We start from the raw sequence: 11,633 nt of genomic DNA on the forward strand, positions 1-11,633 counted from the left end.
GGCCACCAATAATTTGTTTAATCAAACTCTGAGAATGTGTGAAAAACACATCATCTAGATGGAGCTGGAGCAGCTGTTAGGGCTGGGCCCAGCGAGGACTGGTGGGGCTGGGCAAGGCCCAGCTTCTTCTGAGAGCCCCTTCCCTGGCTGGCCTTGGTTTCCACTTGGTATCTGGTATCCATGGTCCCCAAAGACCCTCCCACTGTAAAGGCCTCTCGACATCCCTAGTCTGACCTGGGGATTCACTCCTGTCGCCGTTTTTCAGAAAGGGAAACTGAGGCCCAGCCCCACCTTCCTGACCTCATTCTCACCTCCTTAAACAGGCCAGCCCATCCCTAGCATCCCCTGCCTCTTAGCTCCCCACAACAGCCAGGAATCATCACTTTACTTTTCAGAGTTGGAAAGTGAGGCCTGCCCATTGTCCCTGGGACTCCACCATGGCTGACCTCTTCCTCACCTCACTGGAAGTCCCCCCATTCTAGGAAGTGTCCCCAACTACTTAATATACTCCATCTGCTCTCCACTGCCTACCCTGTATTGACTTTCACACTGCCACCAGCCTCACTCCCTCCTATCTCTCACCAAGGTGGTGTGACCCAGTGCTTGCATACAGCAAGTGCTCAATAAAGACATTCTGAGTGAAGCAAAGCAGATCTATGAAGATCTTCTCTCCTGATTTGGGGGACTTGCTCAAAAAGATACCAGCACACTGGAATCCCCCCAAAACTCAGCCTAGGGAATAGAAATCACCTCGATTTTTTTTTTTTTTCAAGAAAACTCCAAGCAAGTTACACCTCACACTTGCCATCAACGACACCAACCTCAACATGATTCAAGGGGAAAAACACCCTCTTTCCTGCTGGAGGTGCCAACCCTACCCCTGGCTATCTCACACTATCTAATAGGAATCAGGGGCGGGGTGACGTCCTCCCCACTCCAGGCCAGCACAGTCACTTTTCTTTCATTTTGATGGACTGTACCACCCGCAGGGGGAGGATCACCTTCTTGGCAATGAAGTGTGTTTGGGATAAAAACTCGCCCAGACAGACGCACCCTGGCGCAGATGCCAACTCCTCTTGCCCCTGCCTGGGTCCGAGGCCCCCACTCGCCCCAGCTGCGACGCCCCTAAGCTGTTGTTGCCTCGAACCGGCGGGGCCTGGTGGCCATAGATAAGGCTTCTTATCGCTCTTGGCGATCGCCATCCAGCCAACCGGCCCCAGCGTTTATCGGAGCTCACATCGACCCAGGGGAGAGGAAGGCTCGGCGGGCCGGGGGAGCCAGGGGTCCCGGGCTGCGCCCTGCCCGGCGCTCCCCGCCAGCGCGGCCCGGCCTATCATCTCAGCCATCTGGCCGACCAAGGCCGAGCTCCCGCCTAGCCCTACCCCGCTCCCACGTTTGAAGTTAATAAATGGAAGCGCCTATCGCCGCCGCCATCGGTTACGCGCCTTATCAGCGCAGCACATCTATCTCTGCGCGGAACAAAAGGCGCACAGAGGCGCGGGCAGCTGTGCCCTGGCTTTGGTGGGAGCGCGGGGGGCGGCGGCCCTAAGCTCGGTCCCCTCCCCTCTGCACCCACTGCCTGGTTGCAGGTGAGACCAGTGCGGCCGGCGCACAGCTGCGAGGTCCGCACGCACAGCCCCGGGCAGAGGGCGGGAGGGCGGGCGCCGCCGCTTGGTGACAATCAGCTCTTGCATCTTAACTCGCAAAGATCTGCGGTGGGGAGGAGGCGCCCGGGGCCGCAGGGAGAGTGCCCGGCCCCGCCTCCCAGACCCGGTCCCCTCCCCTGCCCAGGTCCAGGGCGCGTGGAGGGTGGGAAGCGAAGGCTCGCTCATGCGCACGCTGGGGTCCCTGTCCCCAACCCGCGCAGCTCCGCCGACCCAGCTGGGCCCGGGCGCTCACCCTGCTCGAGGCCTTATCGGCGCTGGCGATCGGTTCCCAACCTGCGATCTCCTTGCCCGCGCTATCTGCATTTCTCATCACGCCGAAACACACACACATATGCACACATGAGAACAGACCGAACAGAGGCGCACAGGGGAGGAGGGGAAAAAGAAACCAGAGACCGCGCGCAAATCGGGACCTGTGGGTGGTTTTAATACTTCAGTTGACTTGATAGAAGGCGACTTTCTGAAAATAGGTCTCCCTGGCACATTGAGGCAATCGGGTTACGGGAACCTGGATTCACACTTGTGTTCCCACTTCTTCCCGGGACCTCTAGAATAGACACTCCCCCAGGAGTTTGCACTTGGGGTCCTAGTGGCAGTGGTTATGTGGACATAAGTGGCAGTGTCCGGATGCCTGGGGCTGGGAGTGGGCCAGCCACCGCTCATCGCCTCCCAGAAGGCCCCAACTACCTGCCAGTCTGGACTGGGAGATGCGACCCCCGGAGGAAGTCTGGCGCCCCAGCCCTGGATGTCAAAGCATTAAGTTATTATTGGCGTGGAGTGGGGAGCAGCGCTTCCTGTGCGCTCGCTCTGTCGCTCCTCGCGCACCCGAGTGGCCCAAAGGGTACGGGGCACTTTTATCGCGGGGGCATCCGCAAAGTGGACATAGCGGCCGGATGGGCAAGAAACTTGGACGCGTGTAGAGGCGACCCTGGCCTGGAGTCGAGTCCCCAGGAGCCCCCTCTCTGATTTGGAGCAGCCCCTCGGATGGAGGGCGTGTGTGCCCACAGGCATCCGAGCACACCTTCTGCGGCCTTGGTCGGGTCGGACCTTCAGGATGTTGTCTTTGAGCTGGGAAGGCTCGAGTTCCAGACCCTGGAGACAGGATGCGGGGGGTCTGAGTGGCTGGAGCCCAGTGCTTGGGCTGCAGTAGCTGCACAGGACCCCCACGCTCTACCCTCGCAAGGCACGCGGCTCTGTGGCCAACAGGAGTGGTGGTGGGCGCAGGGCCGGTCCCCCGCCACTTGGCCAAGCATTTCCATGCGGCCCTGGTTGCCCCCTCTCCCTCCTAGGTCTCTCTCTCCCCCTCTAGATACAAAGCCTGGGAGAGTCAACCGCGCAAGATAAGATCACAATTTCAGCCCGTCCCGACAGAGCGATCTTATCAGGATGGGACTTGCAGAATGGAATATTTTAAACTTTATCTGGGCCCAGATCGGGGCCACCTTATCGCCGCACCATCTCGGAGATGCGGGGGAGGGGCAGGCCGCGAGGTGGGCGCGTCCCCAGCCACCGCGCTCCCCGCCCTCTGGGCGGACACCCCTCCGAGCCGGACCCCCGGTGCCGAGACGCGGGGGCCCAGCCCGCCGCTAAGATTAGATTACCGCGCGCTTGGCACAGAACGCGGGGGGCGCGGCGCGGGGTGAAGGTCGCCAGCGCGGCGGACAGAGCGGGACGGGCGGAGGCTGGTGGGGGACCGGTGGGGGTCGGGGCGGGAGGGCGGGCAAAGTTTGACTCACGCTTGATCTGCCGGGGGTTGCTCTGTTTCCTCCTGGACATGTCTCCGGCGCCGCGTGCCCTCCCGGCGGCCGCCTCTAGCCCCTAGAGGGCGGCGGCGGGAGGCGGGGGCGCGGCGGGGCCGTGTAGCGGCTCATGCCCCCGGCGCCTGGGCTCCACGGCCGCCCCAGCCCGCGCCCCTAGCCCGCCGGGCCCGGCCCAGAGCCGCTGCGGAGGCCAGAGGCTTGGCCCTGCGCTGCGGGCGCTCGGACCGCCGCGGGCGGCGGACGGCGGGCTGCTGCCGGTCCTCGGCTTTCGCGCAGACGCCGCCGCCGCCGCCGCCGCCGCCGCCGCCGCCGATCAGCTTTTCTCAATGGAACCTGCGGGCAGCGCGCGGCGACCGGGCGGCCTGGGCCGGGGAGCTGGCGGCGGGCGGGCGCGCTGGCGGGCGGGCTGGCAGGCGGGCCGGGGCGGAGTCTGCGCGTGACGGGCGCCGCGCCTCCGGGCCCACCTCTTCCGTGCTGGCCCCGCCCCAGGCGCTGCGGTCCCGCCCCAGCCTGCACAGAGCTGGCCTCGCCCCGCCCTCACCGCTGCGGCCCGCCCCCAGCACTGCGGCCACGCCCCCGAACTAATGCTAGTTTGTCGCCCTACCCCGCCTCCGGCTCCGTGGCCCAGCCCCGTCTGGCCCCGCCCTCACTGAGACGGCCTCATGTAGAGGCCACGCCTACGGCCTTGGGCAAACCTCTACTCTCATCGACTCTTCCTGGGCCCTACAGCTTTGTACCCAGGCCCGGCTCGAACTCAGCGACTTACGCTGTCTCGCCGCTCCGCGGCACGGTATCCGGCCGTGCTCCAGGTCATTCTGAACCTGACCTTCGATGCTAGCTCCGCACCCAAGCCTGACCGGACCTGGTTCAGCCCCTATACGCAGAGGCCCCGCCCCGTCCCCGCCCCGGCTCCTCCCTTGCCTCGCCCCGAGCTTTCCATGGCACCGCCCCCAGCCCTGAAACTTCGTCCCTAGGTCCTCTGTTTGGCTCAGAACACCTGGCCTCTGCTCCCTCCTCCACCTGCGGGATGCGGCAGTGAGACGTCAGGAAGCCCAATGCCTTGACTCCCCACATGTCTTAGGCCAGATTTGGAGTGTGGAGTTGGCTCTGGGCGACTCTGGCTTTCATCCGAGACTTCCATGGAAGCAGCATCTCCCCGGGTCCAACACCCTGTTGGCCGTGACCCCCAAATGGAGAGTGGGGACCTCGGGTCCTCCTCCCTTAGGCTCAGATCTGGCCGGAAATCTGAGAGGGTACAGAAGCCAGGGGTATGTCCCTGCTCTCCTTCCCCAAGCAGCCCACGGGCGTTGCCCCTCAGAGCCTCTTCTCCGCCGGGCACCCCTACTGGAGGCCCAGGAAGCAGGCTCCTCAGTAGGCTTAAGGAACCCCTTTGCCCCTTCTGCCTGGGTAATCCGAAGGCAGGGAGGGTCCCAGGATCTGTTTTGTTCGTTCCAACCCTGGTAATGGAGATGACCTTTCGGATATGTTAATGGGACACCAGAGGCTCCCAATCTCCAGTGAGGCTCAAGTTTACACAGAATTAGTTGTCGCTGGGAGCACAGTTGTATTCTTTTAATATTCTTCGTCTGCATTTGGTGCCTGACCCTCTCCCCTATGTTCTTAAGAAATAGGGAGTTAGCTGGGCCCCATGCTACCAGGAAGAACTTTGCAAAGAAACGCACTCACCTGATGGCAGATAATCATCACCATTGTCACATGCAAGGCTAGCTGAGTATTGAGCCCTTTGCCCATGAGACCTCCACCCACCATTCTGACTCCTATTACCTTTGTCCCCACCCCACAGATGAAGAGAAGGGTAACCCCCAGAGGCTGAGAACTCTCCCCTGCCCTGACTGCTCTCAGGGGGGTGTCTCTGGGCAGGAGAGTGGCAGGCAGGGCAGGAGGCTGTGGTCCACCCCAGGACCACCCACCGACGCTGGACACAGAGGAACATTAAGCCTGGGAGGCCAAGATACCTGCCCAGGGTCACATGGCTCCCTATCCAGGGCCAGTGGGTACAACCTTCCTATAGCTGCCTGGTGTTATTATCCCTCGCTGAACAGCATGGGGCCCATGGCTGGCTGTTTCACTCACCCAGGGCTCCCATGATATTTGTTGACATCTGTGCTTTCCATTGGGCCTTAATGCCTTCCCAAAGATGGGGAATTGAGAATCAGGGGGATTCCTGGAGGAGGTGGCCATGGGCTGGTACCTGCACTATGTTTGAGGCTCTATGCACAAACATCCAGGTTGTTGCTGCTAGAATGGCTGGAAATCTGTGTTAAGGAGGATCCAAGGGGTCGGCAGGAGAAAGAGCCATAATTGATTAGTAATGTCTGCCTAGGGTGCAGGATTAGAAGATTGGAATTAACTTTGGCCACTTCTTTGCTCATATTCAGATGAAAAAACGGAGGCCCTGCGAGGATCCAAATCAGCCAGCAACTTAGGGGCAGAGGCACGTCAGAAACAGAACCTGCTGACAAGGACCAGCTATATCATTTTTAGGGCCCAGTGCAAAATAAATATGAAACAAGAATTTCAGGGCAGTGATGGCAGAGTGTTAAACCAAGTGCGGGGACTTCCCAAGTGCAGGTCTCATGCATCTGCGCGGGTCACAGGCCCATGAAGTGACATGACAGCCCTGACCCAGGTAAGAGCTCTTTCTGGAGTATTTTCCTTCTATACTTTGCTTCTCAATCTGCCCTTCAGGGGATATTATTACCCCCATCATACAGAGGAGGAAACCGTATTGCTGGTGATCAGTGGTGATGCCATGGGACCTTGAACACACTGCTACGCCCTCAGGGGAGATCTGTTGATAACAGAAATAAACTGAGGAAAAGGAGCAAGAAATGAAAGGAAGGTCTGGGTGAGCCCAGAGCAGGAGCAACTGCCTCTGCCTGTGGAATTCAGGGAAGGCTGCCTGGAGGAGGTGACTTCTGAGTGGGACTTTGTAGGAGTCCCTGATCAGGTGGGAGAGGAAGAGCAGGGTGTAGGGTTGCTGAGAGTATCCCACTGGCCACCTCCATCTCCCATGGGCCGCCTGTTGTAAACTCTAATTTCTGCCTGCCCCTGCATGACTGCAGAGTGCCAGGATTCACATCCAAGTCAGTGGAAAAAACATAACTGCATTCAGTCCACATAAGGGGCTGTCGGCACCCACTGTGGAACTGGGAGGGACTTTGCATGGAGCTGGGCTGCTCTGATCAAGGCCTGGTTGTGCCCTGCTTGCTGAATTCCAAGGCCAATAGCAGGCTTCCTGGAGGCCTCCTAGGAGGTGCCAAGGGTGTCTAGGTCCAGGAAGATCTCCTGGGCATGGGTCTATCCTGGGCACTTACTCTAGGAGTGATGTCATCTTTGCATCATCAGCATTTTCTAAGCCCTTCCTTTGGGCTGGTTCATATTCTCTCATGATGTCCTTGTACCACTCTCTGGTGGTTATGACCATCGGGGTCATTCAGACAGAAAGTGGCAGAGCTGGGTCTGGGAGACAGTATTCAAGGCTGTTGTGGAAGCTATGAAGACAATAAGCCTCAGAGTGGTCCTCCAGCAGCAGAGCTTCCTGTAACCCCAGGCAGGCTAACTCCAGAGCTCGCGTTCTTAATCCTTGCCTGGGAGCTGTGAGAACTGGGTTGGAATCCTGGTTCTACCATTTTAGTGGGCTTGATCAGGGCTCCTCTAGCCTTGATGTCACTGTAGTTCTGGGATTACATCTCATCTACCTCTGCCCTCTGACTTGTGGGCTGGCAATCTGTGGGCATGCTCCATGCTGCCCTGCCTCAGGAGGGTGGCCCAGGGCTGGGCGGTTTGCTTTGGGTAGGGGAGGGGGCTAATTGTGGCACCTCCCATGTGCCAGGCCCTGCAGTGGTTATTGGGCTATGACTAAGGGAGCCACAGAATGTTCTGGAAACTTAAGCTGGACATTGAAGGATGAAGAGGATGCTCAAGAAAGAAGTGATGAGAGAAAGACATTCTCAGCTAAGGGAAGAGCAGGAGCAAAGGCAGGGAGAGCTGAGTGTGGGGTTTCAAATGCCTGGGGCTGGAGCAGACTGTGGGGCCAGGCCAGATGAAGGGCCTCAGGATACCAGGACACACCAAGGGCCCTCTTTCTGTTTTACCGTACCCCAGTGTCTGTGACTTCACCTCTTTATGGGTCTCAAATGCTCCCTGAGACATTGCCACTACCCCTATCCTGTTCCAAGCCTCCCTTACCTACCACCCTGACCACTGCTGCCCTCACCCTGCGGGCCCTGCAAAGCCATTACTGCCCCTGGTGCAGTCGGAAGCCATCACGAGCCATCGTGGTAACCTCTGCCTCTGCTTGCCCTGCTCTTATACTCTTTTCTGAACTTCCTTATACATGGGTCTAGGTGTCCTGCAGCCTGGGCCTTTCTGAAAGCTCTTCCTGCTGTGGCGCATACCCTTCTCTCCCACTGCCTGGCCCACTCGTCTTTCCTTGGGGAAGCCCATGAATGCTCCCAGAGAAGACTAGGCCTCTCCTCTCTGCTCTGGCTTGTGGGCACCGGGGACCTCTTCCATAGCGCTCAGTGCTCTGCCATCTTACACTAGCAGCCATGAGGATAATGTCATGGGGGCTTCCTCAGTGCCAGGCTCCATGCTGAGCACTTATATAGGTCAAACACACTGTCTGCTCACAGCGGTGCTCTGAGGACTGTTAGAATTCCCATTTGCCAGACAAGTAAACTGAGGCTCATAGACATGAAGTCATTTACCCAAGGCTACACAGCAACTAAGTGGCAGAGCCAGATTCTTTCTAGGAAATCCACACCCTCTGCTCCAGAATGGACTCTGGTTGCTGCATTGGAAAGAAGGGGGTCCAGTCTGTCCTCTTGCCCCTGCCTGGGCCAGGCCTTGCTTTCCCAGCCGCCAGTGAGCCCAAGGCCCTGGAGCCACTGGGCAGCTGCATCAGGGGCCCATCCTGACATTCGTCAACACCGGCTTTGTGAAGGGTTTAATTAACTTCCTGTTTCAAGGGGGGGATAATGAGTTTTAGCACCATGTGACTCTATAAGGAGGTCAAACAGCAGCAAGGATGTCAAAATAAATTAAGTTAGGAATTAGGAGGCTGCCTGTGGGGGCAGCAGGGGAGGAGCTGGCTCAGGGACAACTAGATGCTGCCTGGGCCACCCCGGGCTGGTAGGAGCAGGTGGGTGGGCTGCTGACTTCGCTGCTCCCATCGTGGATGGGTGGCTCTGGCCTTGGAGACTGGGCTCAATCAGTTCTTTCCACAGTTGGGGACTCCATCTGAAGGATAGCAGAGCGAGTGGGCCTGAGACCACATGGGACCAGCCCCTTCTTCTGGAATGGCAAGAGCAGCCTGGGCACAGGAGCCCTGTTCTCTGTAAAGCCAGCATCTCTAAAAAGCTGCACCCTCTGATATCCTGGGACACAAAGGTTGTTGCCTGGAACCTGTCCTAGGTCTTTTGGTGTTAGCTAGAGTTATGCTTCTGTGCAGCTGCCCAAATGTGGCCCATTGACCCCGTGGGGCAAGGCGGTACCGGCAGCAAGTATTATCTGGAAGGAAGTATTATCTGGACATTTCCCAACTCTGAGAGCTGGGGTCACGTGGTTACATCACCAGATAGGAAATGCACACTTCCTCACAGGAAGACTTCCTTTCTTTCATTCTCCTTCTTTCCCCCCTCCCCGTCCTCCCTCCTGCCTTATTCCCCTTTCCTTTGCTCCCACCCCTCTGCCCTGCTCCCTTTCCTCCTCCCTTATCCCCTTCTTCCTGCTTCCCGCCCTCAAACGTGTATTGAGCTCTCACTCTAGGCACTAAAGGCACAATCGTGAATATATACAACACATCTCCCAGCGTCAAGCCACAGGAGAACAACAGTCACAGTTAAGGAGTGGGCCCTGGGGCACATCAGAAAGTCAAATGTGCTATAAATAAAGCAGCGGGGGCCCACCAGGTCACTGAGGGTGCACCTGCCACCTTAAACAGGTGGTTAGAGAGACCACAGAGAGGAGGAGCTATTTGAGTACAGACCCGAAGAAGGAACCAAGTGCATGCTGGTGGGAAAGGGTCTGGGCAGAGTAGTGAGATCCACCAGTAGTGAGCCACAGCACTTAGGCCTCAGATAGAGCCTCTGAATGTCTCGGCTGGAAGGGTTTTTGGTGATTGTTGTACCCATTTAATGAGCAAGAAAACTGAGGTGCCCTGAGGATAATGATGAACCTGAGGTCTCCTGGCTTCCAGCTCAGAGGCCATCCTCAGTGCCTGTGCTGACGGAACACACCCACCTTCCCTCCTAGGCCCCAGACATAGGCCTAGGGGTATCTCTCAACAGTGCAGGCCAAGGTGCAGTCTGTTCAAGCCCAGCTAAACTTTTGGCCTCGGGAGGCTGTCTCCTGCCTCCTCTCTCTGCCTGGGGGCTCCCAGGAGGAAGTCTGTGGCCTTGAGCTACAGCCCACAAGGCCACACCAGCTGGTCAGTGAGGTAGACAGTACCCTGTGGGAAAGTGTCCCTGGCCTTGGGTGCCCAGGCCTAGAGTGGGCAGGAAGGAGAGACAGCCCCAAGGGGCTCAGATTGGCTACTCTGGGGACACCATCCCCACAGCAGTAGGAACTTGGGCACCTGAGGACAAGCTTCTGGGGAAATGTGCTGCTCACCCACTGGACAGGCAGAGAAACAGGAGGCATGTTGGTTCAAAGCTGGATTGTCAGAGTCCACATGTGGCACATTCACACGTGACATGGGCAGAACCCATGGGCCTCCAAGTCCTGTCCCTTCATGGGGGATGCTTCAAGGAATCCTGACACTGGCCACCTCATAGTGCCAAGGATTTGCCCCTTCCCTGGGAGCTGTCTGCTCCTCTGAGGCCAGCTCTGTGGGATCCTTTCTGTTGGATTCTTCTCACTGTGAGTATGGCTGTCTACACACTTTCTTGGTCTCTAAGGCATTTGTGGCCCCAGAATCCAAGGAAACCTCACTTTAGATAACATTCTCCAATGGGTTCTCTAGGTGGTTGTGGCCAGCAAAGCTCCCCCTTTGTGGGGCCTAGGGGAATTCCGCCCCATCGCCAGCTGCTGTCCCTCTGGCTGCCTTGACCACCCAAATCCAGGCCTCCACCCCCTTCCTCTCTCTCCCAGCCTGTTGCCAACTCCTGTACTTCCTCACCTGGTCCCAGGCACTGTCTTCTCTCCCACCCATTTCTGGGCTGGCGGGGCTGAGGGGTCACTGGGGTCAGGCTTTGGGACTTATTAGAGGATGCAGTTGAACAATACAGACATTTATGTGACCTTCTGCTAACACATATCTCCCTCTGCCCACTCCCGTCTGCTTTGGGGCAGCCCCTGGAAAGACCTGCTGCCTTCCTAGGTGGTGAGCCAAGGCAGAAGCAGCCCTGCCTGAGGACATGTGGGGCACGTGGAGGGGGGTGGTGCTGTGCCTCATTTTCTCAGCTGCAGGATGGCTGGGCATTTTCTTAGATCCTTAGGGAGCAGTAGCTCCTGCAGGGCTCCTGTGCCCAGGCTGCTTTTGCCTGAACTCTCTTCCATCCTCATCCAGCCCACTCCCATGGTTCAAAAGGGCCCTTTAGGATGCCTGCATGGGGACCTCTCAAGGGCCAGGGCCCATAGTACTCACATCTCAGCGTTGTCTGGGAGGGTCAAGTGTTTGTGTGTGGGCCACACGCCATATCAGCGTGTGTGAGGCCACGAAGGAGTGTACACACGTGTGCAGTAAGCACGAGTCTCTGAGCCTCCTGGTGAGGCTGAGTGCAAGGGGATGCATGTTTATCGTGTTCGTGAGTGGGAGCAGCGGACAATGCAGAGGCCTAGAGTCCAGCTGTCCAACCCAGGTGCCCAGCCAAGCTGGGCGAATGCTGCCACCTGCTGGCCAGGCCAGCGTGTCCACCCTGGGGGCCTTGGCCACAGGAGGGGGCTTCAGTCACAGGAGTTGCACGGCTTGCTCATGCCAGTCCCTGAACAGACTGGAGCCACGGTGGGTCTCCAAATGCCATGAGCATCAGCACCCAAAGGGCATGTGACAGCACAGAATGTCTGTCCGCCTGCCCCAGAGCATCTGATTGAAGTCTGGGGCAGAGCCTAGAATGTCCACCATGTTCCCAAGTGATGTGGATGCTGCTGGCCCTAGGCCCTGCCTGAGGTATGGTGGGCTGAATGGGGGGCACCCAAGAATGGGAGCACCCAGTGCTGTGGATCCTCTGTGTCCCATGGG

At 58.3% G+C, this 11,633-nt stretch overlaps 1 protein-coding gene across 3 annotated transcripts in view; it reads right to left on the reverse strand.

Annotated features, from left to right (window-relative positions):
• The window catches only part of ZFPM1 (zinc finger protein, FOG family member 1), a 74,964-nt gene extending 71,139 nt beyond the window's left edge, over positions 1-3,825 (reverse strand). For 2 of the 3 annotated variants that reach the window (XM_039888683.1, XM_039888682.1), the window contains exon 1: positions 3,404-3,824. In XM_039888683.1, the coding sequence (XP_039744617.1) occupies positions 3,404-3,443 (40 nt within the window). In that variant the 5' untranslated portion in view covers positions 3,444-3,824. Of the gene's footprint in view, positions 1-3,403 lie in introns of all 3 variants that reach the window. The other variant, XM_039888685.1, reaches the window with a different exon arrangement.
• Between the last annotated feature and the right edge of the window lie 7,808 nt (positions 3,826-11,633).

This window comes from Pteropus medius, unplaced genomic scaffold (assembly GCF_902729225.1).
Source record: "Pteropus medius unplaced genomic scaffold, Ma_sr-lr_union100, whole genome shotgun sequence".
NCBI lineage: Eukaryota > Metazoa > Chordata > Mammalia > Chiroptera > Pteropodidae > Pteropus > Pteropus medius.